The sequence below is a fragment of the Stegodyphus dumicola genome, chromosome X1 (genome assembly GCF_044657685.1).
Source record: "Stegodyphus dumicola isolate Sdum_Otavi_A_Nest chromosome X1, ASM4465768v1".
NCBI lineage: Eukaryota > Metazoa > Arthropoda > Arachnida > Araneae > Eresidae > Stegodyphus > Stegodyphus dumicola.
This window is the reverse complement of record NC_140780.1, coordinates 238,774,120-238,794,850: the sequence shown is the minus strand read 5'-3', so window position 1 is coordinate 238,794,850 and position 20,731 is coordinate 238,774,120. Positions and strand designations below refer to the sequence as shown.

At 32.4% G+C, this 20,731-nt stretch overlaps 1 protein-coding gene across 1 annotated transcript; it reads right to left on the bottom strand.

The window, feature by feature from the left end:
* Positions 1-1,246: 1,246 nt before the first annotated feature.
* LOC118197592 (uncharacterized) lies at positions 1,247-20,458 on the bottom strand. The gene is made up of 3 exons (XM_035369120.2): positions 20,301-20,458; positions 6,351-6,902; positions 1,247-1,662 (listed from the first exon to the last, which is right to left on the bottom strand). The coding sequence occupies exons 2-3, from the start codon at positions 6,899-6,901 to the stop codon at positions 1,533-1,535; spliced, it is 681 nt and encodes a 226-aa protein (XP_035225011.1). The 5' UTR covers position 6,902; positions 20,301-20,458; the 3' UTR covers positions 1,247-1,532.
* Positions 20,459-20,731: the final 273 nt, after the last annotated feature.

Here is a 20,731-nt window from a genome sequence, read left to right as displayed (position 1 = left end):
GTGTGGCTGCAGAGTTCGGAATTGCTCACAGCATCGTTTCACGACTTTGGTGACAATTTCAAACTACAGGAACAGCTATCCGGGGGTTTAGTAGTGGTCGTCCACGAGGAACCACACCCGCAGATGACCGGCATATTGCCTTACAGGCCAGAAGAAACAGGCGGGAGAAATCGCTAGACACACGACACAGGCGACTGGACGACCGATATCGCGTTTTACCGTGGCCAGAAGACTGCACGGTGGTGGTCTGTTTGCACGACGCCCTGTACGGTGTGTACCTCTAACGCCTGCCCATCGGAGAAGGTGTTCTCTGTGGTGCCGGAAACACCGGAAATGGAGAGACAATGAATGGGGACGAGTACTCTTTAGAGATGAGAGCAGATTCAGTCTGAGTAGCGATTCTCATCGCATACTCATCTGGAGAGAGCGGGGAAGACGCAATCATCCCTCGAACATCATTGAAAGGGACAGCTATGGAGGTGGCAGTGTTCTCGTTTGGGGACGCATCATGCTTGGTTCAGACCTTCACATCTTCGACGCAGGTTCAGTCAACGGGACCCGTTATTGTAACGAGATTCTTCTTCCATATGTGCGTCTTTTTAGAGGCGCTATGGGTCCGCAGTTCCTTTTCATGGACGACAATGCACCCTGTCATCGCACGGTAGCTGCCGAACAGCTCTTAGAGAGTGAGGATATTGAACGTATGGATTGGCCGGCACGATCTCCGGATCTCAATCCCATCGAACATGTATGGGATTTTCTAGGCAGACGCTTGGCAGCTCGTACCTTATCACCAGTAACGATTCCGGAGCTTCGATTGGCGCTGCAAGACGAATGGGCAGCAATGCCTCAACAACTCATTGACACCCTCATTCTCAGCATGGACAGACGCTGTGGAACCTGCCTAGCAGTCAGGGGAGATCATATCCCCTATTAAAGACCGGATGTTTCTTGCTGGACACCCATCACAGGGATGTTTCGGCCTTCAGTCGCATTGCGCTCCATGCTACTTTTTCAACAAAGCTTCTTTTTACCCCTGTGATTTCTCTTTTAGTAAGTGTTGCTTACATTACTCATGTCCTTACGTATTTTTGGATCTTACGGTATTAAATGTGTTGATTTGGAAAGCTTTTGTACAAAGTTATATTGAAAAAACCGTCTCGTCCTTAATTTTTGCACACCAGTGTATAACAGAAAACATTTGCACTGTCGTGTGAAATAAAGTGTGAAAGAAAAACGAAATTGCTGAGTGCTTTTCATTTTATTACAAAAAACAAAAAAACATTGTCATGAAACACAATAATATATGAATTCAAAGTGTGCTATTAGGCAAAAGTGTATGGTGAAAACAAAAATTATAATAAATAACTGTTTGGAAAATATTACATGTTAGGAGATATTCACATATGCGAATTTCACTCTTATAAACATAAAATACAAGTTTCTAAAAAAAGTGCAATGTGTCAATGATTGTCAGTCCAGCTAACAGAAATCGGTGCGGTATGATAAGTAGTCTTCAGAAATGTGACCGACTATTCAACTTCGTTACACACTTGATAGATCGATTTGCAGTCTTCTCCACTTCGACCTCGGCGCGATGCAGCATAATTTTCTTGGAATGCAGCAGCTTTCTGAGTTTCCAAAGCATAACTTGCCGCATATCTAAAATAAAAAGTACAAAACAAAAGAATAAAAATTATAAACATCTAAATAATCGCTCTGCGTATGTTTCATTTCCTGGAATCCCAGCAATAGTTTGCTTGTAAATGTTAATATTAGGAAATATGAATACAGGATAAGGTACAAAACAGGGTTAGACGCATAGATGAAAATGATAGGAACAAAGAAACACAGAAATGAAACTGTGGTCGTATTTTTAGGTGCAAGAAGAAAGAGCTATAAAACAGATATTTTAAGCTTTTCCTAAAGAATTTAATGCGATTAAAAAATGCTGTATTTCACAATGTATTGCTAATACAGCTACACTTTAAATGACTTAGGATACCTAAGTCGATATTACTTCCACACCCGCAGTTATAACAGCTTTCGAAATATCTTTGGGGTTCTCTAGGGGAGAAAAATAAATTTTTATTTAATTACCCAATGTAGCCATTCAACTTTATTACCATATTTGTTGTTTTAATTATGGCATTATTCACTGCGAACCTGCCAGTATTGACGCATATTTCTTTTAGTCAACAGTTTCTCATGTTAAAGATAAATGCACCAAAGGAATGATATTTAAGTTTTAAAATAAACTCCGCGTTAACAGAAAAAGGTTAATTTGTGCAATCATTTCGAGATTTGCGGGATTCGATATTTGCGAGAATGTTAAATTACTAAAATTATATATAATGTACATAACTTAAAATCTGCCCATAGTGTGCATAAAAATTTTCGAGGATGTTTCTTAATTTATGTTGCTTAAAGTTAGCACACATGCATAAGTGTAACTAACATGTAAGATGACATGACAATCATGGAGAACAGAAATGTAAAATCAGGCACAATTTAGCCTTCGACTGAATAACATAAATCCATAAATAGAATAGATTTCTACAATCAATGTCACAGCCAATCTAAAGTTTAATTTGTCTAATCTAAAATAATAAATCAGCTGCTAGTAACATAATACTTATAAAAGATAATGCATTAATTATAATATTTTAGTTTACTGTTTCTTTTGATAATGAAAGTCTTAATTTTAGCAAGAGAAAACTAGAAAGTGTCATTTATATATTTTAATCAAACCTTTTGTCAAACATTAAATGGTTAAAACATTAAAACAAATGTTATGTTTAATTAAAAGAAATTAAATTTTAGAAAGGTTTCCTCACAGCTTGTCGTGCAAGTCTTTATCCGCCCTCGTCCAAAAAAATGAAATAAGGACAATGCATTATGCACAATGTTTCCTAAAATTTCTTACAAAAATAAAACATATGCACATTTTATCATCCAGATATATTAAGTACAAAATATTAAATACAAATCAGATTAGAAATTGCAGAAGAGCTGAAGGTTGACCAAAGTAACTTAAGGACAATATTTCACGCGATTAATACTTAGAATCATCTTCGAAAGATTTTAAATTATTATACGAAATGCATGATGAATATTTTAATAGAATAAATGAAAACTTCAGTTGGTATTAATTTCCATATATATTAAGAGAAATGTAGTGCATTTATTCAATAGCAAAGTAAGTTTTCTGAAGTTTATCAGTAGTTTCCGAGAGACCTATTAATATTAACTCGCAAACTGATGACAGTTCCGTTTTTAATCTGTTCAGTGACATATCAAATAACACTAAGACTGAGAGATGATCAAATATTAAGATGTCTGAAAAAGATCTGGCAATACTGAGCCTTTTCTAAATCTTTGGAGATAAGGATGTAGAGTATCCTTTAATTTTTAACAAATTATTTTAAATTAAAATATCTTTCCTCTCAATTCTTATTTCATTTCCCTGCCAGAATGCAAATTTCCAGCATGCACGATATTCAGATTAGGTAAAGGGACGGAAATATTTAAAGGAAGGTTTTGGAGGGTGAAATCAAAGCGTGTTCTGCCTGTCCGAAGGCCAAGTTGCTATCTTTGATTTTCTACAGATTTGAATTCTGCGGCGTTGAGTTATTCTTGCCATTGAGCTTGTTTACGCCGACTCTGAGGCAGAGCCAGCTTGCGTGATAGTTAAACAGTGAAGCCATTAATCTATACTTCATCAATTTTAAGCTAGTCATTACCTTTTGGTTTAATCCAAAAGTGTTGATTTCTGTAAACACGAGTTGGTGTCGACTGTTAAACTTTTTTTGAGTTAATAAAAGGTTCTTTACAGCTTTGTCCTGACTTTGTAGTACTTTAAAGGACTTTGTGATAAGTCCCTAACATTCTTCAACGTCGCTTACATTTTATGATAGCTAAACAAACACGATGTTACAAGATATTTCATTACTTAATAATTGATATGTAAGTACCTGTTCTTACAAAAATATTACTAAATTTACCAAATCTTTTAAAAACAACAAGTATGGTTTCTAAACAGCACAGAACTCAATAATTAAATATTTCTTCACCAACCCTCATCCCACTCGAAAACAATAATGCAATTGCAAAAATAATAATCCCATGATTCTTTGTTTTAGAATCATCAATGGCCATCAATCGGCAGGTAAAATACTGAAAAGAAGCAAACTTAAAACATAATTTATTAGTTCCTCAACAACTTTACATTATTTAAAATATCTAGAACTTTATAAAAGAAGGTTTAAGTTATGAAATTCTTAAATCAAGAACCACTGCAGTAGGATCAGAACAGTAATGGAACACATAAAATATATGAAATTTTAGCAGGTAGAAACTTAATTCATTCAAATTATATTTTGCTTTATTCGGTTAATCTATTAAATATAGTCTACTATATTAATATAAATTTATTTAGGATAAAATGTTGAAAGTTGTTTTAGTAAACTTAAAAATTTAAAATAGCATTTCTGTTTTTTAAATTGATATGTCTTGTAACGTCAGAGTTATTAAAGAGTTCGAAATTATTACAAAAATTACTTATAATAACCAAAGAACAAAGGGGCAAAATGGTAGTTTTTTTGTCCAAGGTTAATGTCTTTGAAAATCAACTAAGAAGTATCCAAGGGGAACAGCATTAGCAGAACTGTTTAAAGGTGAAACATATTTAATCCCACCTTTAAATTAAAATGATTAATTTCATGCAAACATTTAACAGATGTGAATGAACGCAATCCAATTTAAGGGAAATTCTTCAATTTCTTCACCATTTTCAGGTCTCAAAGACGATAAAATTGTCTCCCGAAATCAGGTTACTGCATTCTAATGAATAGTATTTAACTACTTGAAACGAAATAAAAGTATATAGATATTTTGGGGATAGTCAGCTTGATTCAAATAAAAATTGATTTGCTCAGATTTCTTGTTTATTTTTTTAATTGTGACACCCATTTAAATTTTTGCATAGTGAAGAATAACCTTTTGGAGTGTTCCATAGGATGATTACTATGTAGTTGTTTCTAATTATTATTACTTAATTATTATTAACTAATATTTCGTATTTTACATTAAATAGTATTTATGAAAGAAGATTTAATTCATGCTCGCATTAAATGTTTTAAATGTAAAATCAATCATTGATTTTTTTTTAAATCAAATATTTTCACTTTTGACGCATCGAATCTTATCCAAAGATAACTTAAAATTTTCCAAATTTCCTCATTCCTACATCAAACTTTATTCATTATTATCACCAGGATTAGCTACATTGCAAAAGTCGAGGAATTTTGGAACATCTCTTCACGCTGTATTTGAATCCTTCGATATATATTTTCCTACCTGAGAAAAAATATTAACTTTTGTTCCTAACTCATGATGTGCAAGGAAGATTTCCGATCAGTAGCAGAATTTCTCACATCTATACTTTTAGTATATAGGCCGCCCAGGTAGTCATGTGGTTAGTGACTCTGACTGCCGTAACGAAGGACCCGAGGTCAAATTCCGGAGAAGATATGGATGTAAGTTGTCAGTCCCTTCATAGGAGGCAACGGTAGCCTACCTATTAGGTGCTTCCATAATAAAGCGACCACCGCTTCCGCCTTGGTAATAGCCAATGCCTATAATGGCTAGTGCCCGCCATTTAGAGAGGGGGACAACATTTATATGAAAAAAATTAATACCTTTGAATACCAGGAAATGAATTTTAGAAACTCGAAGCTTATGCGATGTCATGCAAATCATCGCAAATTTCTAAGGACGAACGCAACATTATTGTCATGAAGCCATGAGAATATTGTAATAAGTACCTACATTTCTGTCATCTCTCGACCAATATCAAAAAGTATTGCTTTTTGATAAACACAAGTTTAAAAGTTAATTTCTTAATGAATGTTTTCTTCGGATATAATATCGTCGTAAGAATATTATATTCATAGAATGTAATCATAATGTAAATTGTGTAAATGCTGCAACCAAGTTCTTCAGGTTTTTAGAACAAAATAATAAACTGTTCATTTCAGTTAAAAAATTACATGACGTTTTCCCTTTGCTAGGGCATGACCTGAATTAAAATTTACAAAATTTCTCAAGAACTGAAGAAGATATGTTTACAGAGAACTGTTTTTATGAAATGGTGTTTTACAGCCTTAATGAGATATAAAACTTCCAAACCCAAAAATAAAATGCATTGTAAGCCCTGGCTGTGCTATAAAAGCAGATTCTTAAAAGTCTGATAACCATTAGTGTATACTGATGAGAAATATTTGTAAATACATTTATGACCAACTAGCTAAGATTCAAAAGAAATTAATACTAGAAAGATATGAACTTACCCTCCAATTTGGGCGATCAGATATCCGACTTCTCTACCGTCATTAACAGCCTCCTTGCTTGCTTCACATAAGTACTTTTGCACACAAGTGTTGTTATTTGTCATAAATGCCCGAATGTAGCCTTTAAGAAGAGAAGCACTGGCTATGGCAGCATCATCTAAAACAGCTCGAGACCCCCTAGATGTTGCAGATCTTGCCCTCTGACCTAATGTGCTCTTTAACATGTCCAGAACACTGACAAAAATATTTAGGATTTGTTTTGATGTCGCAGCGCTTTCTTCATCGTTGCCAAAAATCAGCTTCACGAGAGTACGAATAACGTTTTTAGATGTTAGGAACTGAGATACTTGTTTCTTGTTTGTGTCCAGATCGTTGGAGGTAGGTGCAGCTTGCTTGTTGCTATTGAATTTTCTCTCATCAAACCGGGCTGCTCTAGCTGTGGCTGGCTGAGACTCTGTTTCCACTTTGGAAGGTGTCTGTTTTTCTGTATCCGGATTTGGTAAAGCTGTAGCCGAAACTACCAGCAATATCGTAATGTAGATCCCCTTCATTCTATAAAGAAATAATAATAATATTAATTAATTAAGAAATAACGGCTCTAAAAAAAGATTCATCTTCATAAATTTCATAGAACCTGAAAAACGTGATCTTTTAAACATCAGAATATTGATAGATTTTCAGTTCGCTATTCTGTATAGATTTTTATATAATTATGAAACTTACTGTGTTCTGAAAGTTTTACAGTTAAAGATAACAATAATTATCTGATGGAATAATAGTAAGATTATGAATAAACATTTAGCCGTCTCATTACGAAGAACTTTGCCCATGGTGCACTGCTAGACCGATATTACATATGTGAAAAGAGAAGGCTAGACAACTAAAGGTGTAATGATATGGCAGTTGGTTTCCCTACCACCATACCGAACAGGGTGACAACTGTTGTACTATAATTTTATTATATTAAAACAATGATAACATGACTACAATAATTAGTTTAAATTAATTTCACACGTAATAAAATGTCTTCTAATATTTCCTTTATTTTATGTTTTCAGGCATTTCTACAATACTCTGGAAGTGCCAGAGGGCATCAGTATGAAAAATTTCAAGAAAATAATTATGGGATAACCGTAAAAACGTTTTGTTGGATACTCCTTTTTGGGGGAAAGATGAATGAATATTTCCCCTCCTTTCACAATATTATCCTTTCATTATTATCAACGCTGCCCATAACGGATAGCTTGTCGCATCTGAAAGCTCAAAACCTGTGATACTCAGATCAGTATCACACATTTCAATGACGAATTCCTTTTCTGCTTTGCTTGAATTTTCTCTTAAATGTTGATGCTGAAAATATCATGCAACTTCAAAACTCTATAATGAACGGATATCTTTACATCTTTCACTCTGGTCTACAGAATATTGCTTTTTTGTTAACTAATAAAGCTCTCTTCCTTCCTTGGTATAACTGGTAGTACGTTCACCTAGCAATTGAAGATCTGGAATCCGAATCCCGGCGAAGACATAGCTCCTTTTCACAATTCTTGCTTCAAAAAGCCTAATAGACTCAACTAATTGAAGAAACTTTGTTATTATTTTGTTATTCCTCGATTTATTAAAGGCCGAGACTCATAAACCCTACGAAGCACAACGTCACTCAATTTGATGAACTGTAACAGAGAAAAGTGACTGAAGGAAACACTAAAAGCACTCCGAAGATGTGTATTTGAAAACAAACTTGAAATGGTTTGAAGGATTAGCGATTTGCATCGGTAAATCTGAATAGTTGTTGTAATCTGTTGGTAGAAGCCCGTAGGCAATATGTTTTATTAGTTATTTCTGATTTTTACTGCTCGATATTGGTAAATGTTAGGATATATCGGTTAAATTCAGAGATTTACTGATCTCCGAATTTTTGTCGTAATACATGTACTATACGACATATAGCTTAACGCAAGAATGTTTAAAAATATTGGGGATGAATCTTTTAAAGTAGTTGCAATTGTGACAGAACTTTTCTTTCTATAGAAATGCAAAACTTCCAGTTAGTAAAAACATCAAATGCCATATAGATAAGACTTTTCGGTTGTCATAACATACATCATTCCTACGCACAATAATTCTTCTTTTAAGAGTAGTAATCAAAAAGTAATGTTTACAAACAAACTTTAGAAAATATATGTATTATTCACTGAACTACTGAAACTTCATCTTAAAGTCTTAAAGACCTAATGTTTTTAACTGAACATTAAAGTTAGAGCAAACTTCAATACTGTAATAATACGAACGATACTGTATGGTGTAGGTGTATGTATAGGGTTATGCAAAAAAAGGAATTACTGAGTGATAAATTTAAGCCACAAGCAATAAACAACGCAAGAAATATCTTGGCAGTACCTGCAATTTTCTGAATATTTTAATTAATCTCCATATCTTTTATATAACTGTTTTTTGAGCTGATTTCCTTAGCTTTATTTATTAAAATATATTTACCGTCGACCGAAATTTTACTATGCTTTTTACTATTTAGTTTATCATTCTACATAGTTGTCTGCTGCTTATTTTATATTTTATTTATTAAATAATTATTTACTTATATTTTGAAACCGATAAATTTCGGTGCCTTTCAAGGAATTAGCCTAACAAATAGATTAATTTGACTTCTTGGGCAATATTTTTCAGCATTTAGATGGATTGCATTAAAATCAAAAATAAAAGTATCAAATAATGGCAATCACTTTCACAAGTCTGTACATATAATGACTAATGATTGGCATTTATCTCGAAAAGTTGTTTTATATGAAAGACTTAATCAAACGGTACTTTTATATATTTATTAATAGACAATATTCTTATCTAAAAAGAAGTAAATTCAGTTTAAAGACGAGAAAAGATATCTATCTTTAACATAATTCAGAGTTTGACTCTGATACTATCGCCTAATTAAATTTTAGAGACTAGTCTTAGAACTGAGAAAACATTTCCGTCGTAGACAGTATATACGGTGCGAAAGTTACACAGTGGATTTCAACGGGTTTCTCGAGTTATAAAATTATCAAATTTGATGACAAAACGCTATTAAACCACGGCAGTTGAAGGAGGAATGTAGAATAACAAAAGCTCTACTTCAATGGCAAATCTGAATCGAATAATCTCACATCGCTGAAGAGATTTGGCTATTTTCAAACGATTTGAAAAGTTGGTTGTAGTTTTGGTTAGTACCTGTATTTCAATATTAATCAAAGATACAACTTCTGTTTCACTAATATTAAAATAAATTTCAGAAAATGTTTGAGTCGGAAGACGTAAAAAGGAGCTATGTCACAAGAGTCAAGTTTTATAAGAACAATAAAAAACTACCCCATTCCTCACAAGAATGTCAGTAGTCAACAGCAAAATTTATGAGATTGTTGTAACTAAAATCCATATAATTCAGGATTTTTCAACCCTCTTCTGATATGCTTGTGAGGAATGGGATAGTTTTTTTTTTTTTTTTTTTTTTTTTTTTTTTGTTGTTGTTGTTGTTGTTGCTCCTGTAAAATTTGACTTTTATCACATAGCTCCTTTTTACATCTTACGATTCATTTAGAGTATCAAGACGGTATATAAATCCGTTTGACGGTATACAAATCTATTTCAGAAGCTATATAATGAAATATATTTTTTCGAAAAAGCTTCCTAACAAAAGAGAACAAAGGGAATCACAACTGCCAGAAAACGTTTTCTCACTGCATAAATTGGAAAATTTAAGTCATGCACGTAAAGGCTACAAAATCCTAAAAGCACGGCCATTTTGATTCGTCCTGATTTTGAATGTGAGATAAAACATGCTCAATGATTTATATACCTATTTTATGGACAACCAGGAATAATCCGTCGAAAATTTTGAATCTCAAAAATTTTTAATGCCATTTTAGCCATAGTATGCTTCCACCTAGTAAACTCTTAGTAATTTTCTGTCATGAACTTACGATACTGTAATAGTAATTTAAACAAAATAGGAAACATTTTGCTAAATATATTATAAGTCATGCAAAAGAAATAAAATTTAGATTATTTCACCTTTCATAACTTTTATATTCTTTTTCAGAAGGTAGGATTTAATCGGCTGAGTTTAAAATAGCACATTTAAAAAATAAGACTTTGCTTCCAAATTCAAATCTCATCCGAAAATAATTAACTACATTTTTTACGTTAGTACAGTTCAGGTTGTAATTATTTATTGAATTTGTTGTATTATTAATCATATGGTAAAATAATAGACAACTCTCCTTTTAAGTAATTATTAATACTTTATTATTTGAATTGAAAAACTAAGACATGGAAAACTGAAATAATAAACTTTTTTTGGGGGGGGGGACGGAAGAAAAGTTAAACAACGGGAAAAAAGTACATGCGATTTTTTTTTTTAATTAATAGAATTGAAAGTCTAAATCTAGATTTCATCATATGTAGATCACCTATTTACTTAAGCACGTTGCCTCTTAAGAAGGAAACATAATTTGGAATATCAGTACGTTAAAATATTTTGAATAGCATTACTATAAAAATGTTCTAAAATACTGCAGTTTTTGTTTTTGTTGTTGTTAATTAAAATACTATGTCCCAGTTTATTAACTGCAAAGTACAAATCTGAATATTGCTAATGAATGGTAAATGTCATTTAGCTGTATTTCATTGCAATCCAGTTCATGGCCAGCTGGGAATTCATATGTAAACTCTCTATATATAGTGTAGTGCTTGTCAGGTTGGCGATAATTTACATCTCACATAAGCCTAATCTTAACATGTTTTATTATTTATAAACACATCTTTATATACAGAAACATAAGTTAAGAAAATATTGTTGAAAGGACAGGTTTAAACGTTTTTACCTCAGGTGTTATCTCAACACCCTACAAACTACAAAACTGTATCAGCCACGTAGGCTAAACACCAAACTCAAACTTGGGTGCGAACACCCTATATAAGTTCTCGCAGACAACTCCAACCTTCATTTGACGATGTGTCGTCCTTGCTGGCTCTTCAACGCGATAAGGAGGCAAATAATTGGTTGACCGAGAAGAGAAACATGGCATACAGTACGTAACAGGTGCATTTAAGAGTGTCGGTCAAACTACCTGTCAGTGCTTCTCAAAAGTGACATTCGCTAACCAAATTTCACTTTTTACATCTTAAATGTAAACGAAAAAATTAATCATACACTTTTTTCGTGCTGATTTCAAATCTTTCTGATAAACGTGTATGTGCCCATCACGTAACAAAATTGCAAAACCAGAGAAATCGTACAAGATAAAGGAATAATAAAGATAAATAAGATTTTATTTAAGATTAAAATATTTCTTTTTTGTAACCCGCGCAAGCAAGAATCAACATAAATTGTACATTTAACAAAATCACTGTTGACCAGAGTAATTAAATAACTTTGCGTGATTTGCCTTATGCTTCTGTCTTTGCAATTGCAATCTGAAGGTATGTTAAATGAGTGCAATGCTTTAAATTACAAAAACTTTGATACCCCGCCATCGTATAATACGCTTAAACTACTTGAAGAATAATTATGCTATAAAATTGAGATCAAGCACATTTCTGAAGGTTTTTCAATGCTTTTCAGTTACAAATTTACTTAAGCAGACTTTTATTTGAATAAGGACAAGTCGAAGAACACTTTTTCCAACTGACTGCTTTCTAACAAAGGGCCATAGAAATCAAGATTCTCATAGGGCACGCCCGCCTTATCTTCTGAAGGATAACAATAAAACGCGTGTTCTACACACAGGCGCTATGCTCCAGTTAAATTTTCTTGTATTCTTTGCAAATGTCTCTTCTTTACTACATTTCTGTGCGAATATCATACAAATAGCAAATTATTAAGGTGTACTTGGTCTAGCGTGAGGACGTCCGCTTTTATGATGTACAGAGAGTTTTTGTACTCTGCTGCACATACCGAGAACAAAGACCGTTCAATACAGTTTCTTAGAAATGGAATGATGCAGTAAGTTACATTGAACATCTAAACTAACACATTCAAAATGATAGTTTAATCTATATTTTTTAAATTTTTGTTTTCTCTTTTCTTTACTGCTAATAAAATTAATGACTTCTGCCACAGTGTCAGTATCTTATACACTTTTCTCTCTCTTTTAATTTATGAATTCATATTTTTAAGTGACTTTGACCTTCAAGTGACTTTCTTAAATATCTTTATTTCATTAATTAGATAACTGATATCATGCTTACTAATTTAGAAAAAGGATAAACTTAGATTTTACAAAAAATATTATATTCTTCTGTCTAACTGAAATAATCTTTTCTTTTTCGTTTTTTATAAGTAAATAAAATCTTTAAAAAATTATATCAGATATGAGGCAGCTTCTTATTTGCCTATAAAATAACATAAAACTGTATGAGCATACGTTTGAACAAAGCTCTTAAAACTATTTTAGATTTTATGCAATTTAACTTGATTTTTTGTAGGATACATATTATTACAACAGTTAGTTTTTACAAAATTAATAGAAATGCACAATGAATTTAATGTTTTCTAATTTCTAGCTGATAGCTTCCTCTTTACATGGCCAGATTTAAAATTTCGAGTTATATGCTATCTTTTCCCCGACTAACATGCTATATCTTTATAAAAAATTACATTATCTTTATAGAATTGAATGTAATACCTCTCTGAAACTAATACGAATTAGCAGAAATTTTCATATCTTTAATATTTGATTTCTGTCAGTTATCATAAACAGATAACATATCTGCTTATGCACAAATACACCTTAAAAACGATGAAACTAAGATTTAAAGAAGAAAGGCGCATTTCCCAATATCCATTTACTTCCGAAAAGCAAAGCATAAAGAAGCAAAACATGATGAGAACAGCATAAACATTTTCCAGATTGCTCAATGTTATTGACACTAACTCGAAAAAAAGTTTGAAAGGTCAGGAGCAAAATAATATGACATGCGGGAAGGAAGTAAACTAGGTCCGATTATGATCCTACGCATACCGCCCATCCCACACGGAACATGACTTCGATTAACCACATAGTAAGTGACTTGTCATTTTTAAAACTCGGTTGTCTGTCCGTATGACCTACATGCGAAAGCACAGTTGCAAGGCCGCTTTGCAACGAAGCCGGACCTTGTGCAGGTCTTCAAATCCGATTACTTATGTTCAGTATTTCAGAGGAACACTTTTTTTTCCCCTTCTCGCTGTAGGCTAGTGATAGAAGATGAGTGAGGGATCCTCGGCTTTTATCTCGAGGGTACTGTCGGTCAAAACTAGGTCGGAGCTTAGGTGGGTAGTCCTTTTAAGCTTAGTTTATATTAAGTAGTCTATTCTTCTCACTAGGTTTCAGTTACAGCAAGGAGAAAAAAATGATAGACGCCATGAGTACGTTGGCCTCTGTCAACGTTTATTAATTCCTTAAGTAAAAAATTACACAAGCTACAAAAAACAACTTTAAGTAACAGCGTTATCTAAAAATAGAAAATTAATGTTGATATTTGTTGTCTTCAAAAACTAAAGCGTCTATTTAAATTACATGAAAACTCATAGTTCTGAAATATTTTACTTGTGATTTGGGTTGAGAAAATGAGTTATTCTGAATAAACAACACGTTTTGGCACTTTGGGGCTTTAATGCGAACAGTATACACATTTAAATACGGCTTAATTAATTATTTCAAATATACAATTTTATAATATATTTTTAGTTTATTATTGTAATAAATTAACTCATTTCGCTGTGCATGTTTGTAAGTGGTTGTCAGCATGTCTGTCTGGCAGTTGAATGATCCAGGATTCAAATCCCGGCAAGGACACAAGTGTATTTTTTTATGTTTCCGGCTCTTTAAAAAACTTGGTAGTCTCCGCAATAAACATTTTTAAAAATTCATCTTAACGGCGCATATTTTGCATAACAAACGTTTCAAGTTATAGAATGAAAATTAAATTTTAGAAATTGCATTAATGATCAGAAATAATTAATAAAAATTTTAAAACATACATCATGATTACTTTATTTAGGTTAGAAGCAGATAATAAGAGGAACGCATCAGCAGATATTTCATCCCTATGATGTCTAGTTTATGTTTTAGTTCCAGCACAGAAATGTAGGATTTAAAGAAACAGTGATTGCTCTTCTTGGAAATTTCTTTGCTTAAGAATTACCTGATACCGTTTATTTTTTCAACATTCAATAACACAAACAAAAACATGGTTAACTGTGTTTTTAAAACAACTTTGCGATAAAAATATTGCATTAACAAAGCAATATATTACAGTAAGCTTCAGTTTGATTCAAAAGAAAACTGTCAGGCTCAATCGGGCATGAACCATAATAGGGATGCAGACTGCATTTAAAATATTCATTGTCTTGAAAATAATAATATAAAGTCTTGAAAAATTACAAATTTTGTTCTTTTCACAGAGAATTCATTTACGAACATTATATAATGATATATGTCATTGAGATTAAAATAAAAATTAGTACAAGCAGAAAGTACTAGAAAAATTCTTTTATCTTTAATGCAGCTTTTAACTTCTAGGCATAATAAAAACATAAGCATTCTTTATTACATTTTTTTACTAAGGGGGAGACGTTGTGTTGATGAGCTGAATGGAAACTGAATTTAAATGATTCTGTAAACATAGATAAAATTAAATGAAGAACACAAGTTAAGGTACGCTGCACAGAATTATTTTGCGCAAAAAAAAAAAAAAAAAGACTTTAATATTGATAAAAATGTTTTCTGAAACAAAATGAAGTCCAAAGGCATCGAATTTAATTTTTGGGAGTTTATGTGCAGTTTACTTGCGTAATTATTTTTTGGATCGAAAATTGCCCGCCCCCTAAAAAAAGCATATCAAATATAGGAAAAACAAATATATCCCCCCTCGAGTTTTAATCCATTGCAGTCTTCTGGAATTTCAGAAAACTAGAAAATGTTAAAACAAGTAAAAATTACATGACGACATAAATAAAATTTACTTTCTCTGATAAAGACTTTATGGCTAATATGTTGCGTCTTGGTCCTACAAACGAAGTTTGATGCGAAAGTAAGCATTATTGTGAAGGAAATTTATTATTAAGTACTGCAGGACACGAATCCTTTGTAAAATTAAACTAAAATGAAATGCTCCAATAAAAAAATGTTAGTGGTAAAAGGCATGTAGAATCATATGCGGGATAATATTTATTGGATAATATACACGTGTTCCAGTTCTGGCATTCCTGCAATTATTAGCGAAATGATTCTTTTAGCATCTATTACAGATTAATAATCACATCGTATTAAATAGCTTGAATTGTCTGAAAGCACTGACAAGTAGAAGTATCTGCTAACAAAAAATAGTGAGAAATCGGGAAAATAGGGTGGTTTTTAAATACCGATTGCTCAAACTGTGCCAAGGGCCCACCAGCGGCCGAGCGGTAAAGACGCTGAACACTGGTAGTTCGGTCCGAGGTTCGAATCCCGCGAACGGGCTGGCTGCATGGGCGTTTTCGTGGTTTTCCCCATGTGCAACGTATATACGAGCCAGTTTCCCTTAGAAAGTCCTCCACGAAAGGCATCCCTCCCCTTAGGCAGATAGCCCTAGTGTGCTTTGCCATAATTAAATACACCACCACACCAAACTGTGCCAAGTAGTCGAATGTAACTCTCATTTTCATTCTAGCACGAACTATGCCGCCCTGTATGATACCTCTTCTTACGTTCCTTTTTTAGAGAGTACACAAACATCATGCAACAGAATTCGGCTAATACAAATTTCACGCGCATACCTTTCGAACGGTAAATGAAGAACATTTTGAATATTATTACAGGGAGCTGAGGCTGGCATATGCAGTTATATTCCAGCTGTGACAAAACATTTGCCATCGGATGGGGGATATCAACTTATCTCAATGTCGACTCCGATTACGTAAATTTATTGCTATTATGTAAATTGTCTATTTTTGTCATAGTCGTTTATAAACTCCGTGAAACAGTTAACCACTGCTAGCGCAAAAGGGACGTTAATATTGTGCATTCTTATCTGCATTAATACAACCCAGTGAATGTGAAACTTAGTTACTATCAGGAATTCGACCTAACAACCTTCACAGACGTTCACAATTTATTCATTCTCAGGTCAAATGCGTCACTTCTACACTTGGGAACATTGCCCGTGATGCAATTCTACTTGCTTTTATTGCATTTTTTTTTTTTTTTTTTTTTTTAGCCGAAGAAAACCAGTTTCGAGGTCATGATCGACTTTGGAGTAAAATACTTAGAACAGTATATTTTAGCTGAAGTTAAAGAAGACCTGGTTCTTTCTCCTTTTTCTCCCCTCACCGCTGAGTGATACTCACATACAAACAGAAACTCCTCCTGGCACTCAAAAGAAGAATAGTTTGTCGCAATTAGCATACAGTTACTTAAACGTTTTGCCAACCAAGAAAACGAAATATCAATGAAATTAAATGATTATCATTGAAGAGCAGCTTTACAGTTACAGAAAAAAAAAAAATTAACTTGCAAGTTTAAATCAAGTTAAAGAACTTGGAAGTTTAAATAAAGTTAAAAGAACTTGCAAGTTTATATCAAGTTAAAGAACTTGCAAGTTTCAATCTAAGAACAATTTGGAGGCAAAACACTTTTTTTTTAATATTACCCATATTTTCTATGCCTAGTTTCCCAAATAGGCTTTTAGTCTGTGACTAAAATAAACTCAGCATTTAGGAAGCTATTCTAATCCAAAAAACAAAAGCTATCTAAATTTCATCCGTTATTTAATGCGGATACAAATACAACATAGGTCGCGTTACTTCGGTATTACTGACTTTTGCGTACCGTGACCTGAAGAGATCTTGTGAACAGGAACGAGATCTTAAGCAATCCTATTATCTTGAGAACACTTCTGAGGCTATGAGTTCCACATGATTGATTTTTGGTAGTAATCAACTAGTCAGGAAGTCTTCTAAAACATTTGTCTGCTTCAGCGTGTAGATTCTGTAGCGCAGAGCTCATTTATTACAGCGTGACCAAGCTCTGTAAAGATTATAAGCAAATGGCCCTGACCCTCATGCTTTCTTTTTGCTTTTCTCTCCCCTCCCCCCTCATAAAAACGCTATCTGTCTAGCGGAAAAAGTTTTTTTTCAGTGACCTAAAATGAATAAGGCATATATAGTGAGGTCATCTGGAAAAGTAGTTAAATTTTTTCTTTCTTCCTCTAAATCCAATCCTTTCTATTTATTTTGGCTAGAATAGGGAAGATGAAAATCTATGAATGCAGATGATAATTTAATTAAGTGTTTAAACGGTTAAGAAATATAAATATTAATGAAAATACAAAACATCACTTTCAAAAAATGGTGATAAATATCTTTGATTCAATTTTTGATTGAATTCTTAATACTTCTTCTTTTTTCAATTAATTCCCTTGAATACTCTTTTTTTTTTTAATTTTTCGATTTTCAATTGTATTCTTTATACTCTTTTAGTTTATTCTTCGGTTTATATAATTAAAATTCAAGTTTCAGATATTGCGGATATAACTGAAGTGCTAATTTTTTCTGAAATTATTGAATTTGTTAAATGATTTTTTAAAATCTCTTATCAGAGTCCGAATAAAACATAATCGTATATGACCCTTAAAAACACTTACTGAAATTATTTAAACACAGCTTGAATGTTATTTGCATATGATAACGATTATTTACTACGACGTATGTAAAAAATTACTTATATCGCATGAAAATGTTTAAAAGTAACATGATTAGAACGAATAGAAAATTCTAATTTATTATTCTGCATATCTCTAAAATTGTTTAACGCGATTGGTTGTCTCTAAGGTATAAGTATAAGCAAGCACATTTAAAAAAGAAAAATAATAAGCAGCTTTACGGCGTGAATTTTCAAATATCCTGACGTTTGCATATCTTTTTCCATCAACTGATATCCATAACCGTTTTAACTCCTCTTATGAAACAAGCAGCAAATTCTAGATTATTCCTAATATATATGTTCCTCCCTTATTAAAGTTTTATTCGAAAATATTTAAAACTCCTCTTTCTTGCTTTGCTTCAAATTCTGATGAATAAATATGATGAATTAGGTTTATCCTTAAAATTTATAAAAGTTAACAAATTTAACAATTTTATGCAATATAATTAAAACACTGCAAAGGGTAAATACACCTCAGCTGTCAATAAACAATTTCACAGATCTATAAAATGACGCTACTGGTATTTTCTAAATGAGGACATTTAAGTCCTGCTTGATTCCCAGTAATAAAAATCACTTTTGCGTTTTGCATTACTGTTTTGATAATAGGATAGATAACACTTTTTGTTTTTTCTTTTCAGGCAAAGTTTATATGAGAAAATAACTAAAAGGAAACAAAAAAAAATAATAATAAACTATTATTTTAAGTCCTCATTCATTGTTATCACAATGCAGTATATATATGTCTGTTTCTATTAAAACTGTAACGAATTCTCTCCTTCTCCCGTATGTGCTTTTATGGTGCAACTGGTAGCGCGTCGGCTGCCGTCGTAAGAAAATGGTTAGAATCCCAAACCGAGGGCATAACTTATTTCTCATTTCTCACTTAGAAAAAGAAATCAGAATAAAATTGTGGCAAATTTTTAAGTTACAATTATTAAATAAGAAACTTTTAGATAACTAACAATCGCACTCTATTACTTTAAAGATCATAAAACTACGATAAAAATAGTTAAGATTCAATATCTCAAATTATTGCGCTGCTTTTATTATATTCCTCCAAAGAGTTTGTAAGACAAATATACTTTACCAAAATATTATTTCGAAACAAATAATAATAATAATAATAATAATGCCTTGAATATGTCTAGAATTTGTAAATAGTTCAGCAAGAATATCTAATTAAATGCACAATCTTCCATTTACAGTAATATTAAGTTACATATTAATTAGCCTTATTTAATTAACATATATATATATATAAGTATGTATGTATACATCTTTAATTATTTTAATGGGGCTGTGTTACTTAGAGTAAGTTAAACTAATTAGCCAGGTACATTTATCAGTTTATACATTCTATCAATTAATCGAGCAAAGGATATAAGCTCTGTAAAAGCTACAACAGTCTTTCTTCTGCAGTCTATTTCATTTTAATAAACTAAGAAAACAGCGTGAATGTCAAAAATGCAGAGAAGAGCAATAAAAGTATAAAGAAGAAAAGAAAGAATATTTTCAAAAAAAAAAAAAAAAAAAAGTAATTTTAAAAAGAAGGCAGCGACATTTAACCAAATGCATTTCATGTCCTCTTTCGCTTTTTATGCAGAATAGATGCAATTAATTTTTATAAAACAAAAAGACTACCCTCGTCTAATGCTTGTTTAATTTTTGTTTTCATAATATGCAGACATTTATAGCAATTAGGTACAAAAGATTTATAAGCTTTTAATCAGTATCAGTACAAATATAAAGAAAAAAACCATTTTTTTCCTCCGTTAAAGAACTGTTAAATATAGACTACCAAACTACATTTTTTTTCGTGAATTCATAAATTTAGGTAAAGAAACAAATTCGCTATTGCATGGTGGTAAATTTCTGACCAACTATTTCAGAAATGCTTATCAATTTATTAACAGACCAGCCACTCCACTCTAATACCTAGCACTTGAAAAGTACATTTTAAATCATCATCTATTTCTTAAGAATGGCTGAAAGAGAAAATCATTATGTTTTAGGCAGTTTTTAATATACCATTAAAATTTCTATTAATCAGAACTTAGTATTGAAACTATTACATATCTTACAAAAGCAATGTCATTTATCACACTGAAAAGGAAATATATTAATCCCAAGCATTAAGTACATGGTTTAATCAAGAAATGTCAATACTGTTTAGTGACAATAATTAAACAAAAAAGTGTGGTGTTACACATTCCAGTCCACACAGGCTCACCTTGAATGTATTTCCTTAATGAGGATAGAGAAGATGCGTCTTGTCAAAACTTGTTTCACGAATGAATCTCCTAAGAAAGATCTCTCACTGAAGAATTTATACAAGGTGGAGAATGCTTGGAGGCATTCCCCGGTTTTCGTGTGTTACGTGAAGCAAGTTTGGTCACGTGACAGACGTACCCGGAAGTGGGTATTCTCAAGCCTTGGCCGCGAGTAAAAGAGGTGAAGATCGTGGAAGCGTTGCCCTTACAAAGAAGTCTCACCTTTGCAGAAAGAGTACAATTTGTGGTACACTTTTTAATCATCATTTCAGATAAATCACGTCAAAAACTGCGTCAGCATTTACAGTCAGGTGATATCTGTCTTTCTTGCTCCTTAATTTGAATCAAAATCATAGCGCAGCGTATTCTTAGAATTCATTATCGGGTTGTC

What these genes read in the sequence shown, in the direction of transcription:
- LOC118197592 (XM_035369120.2), bottom strand. Translation starts at nt 6,901, where the DNA reads ATGAAGGGGATCTACATTACGATATTGCTGGTAGTTTCGGCTACAGCT. An exon ending in CTGATCGCCCAAATTGGAGG is followed by an intron (nt 1,663 to 6,350) that starts GTAAGTTCATAT and finishes TTTTTATTTTAG; the next exon opens with ATATGCGGCAAGTTATGCTT.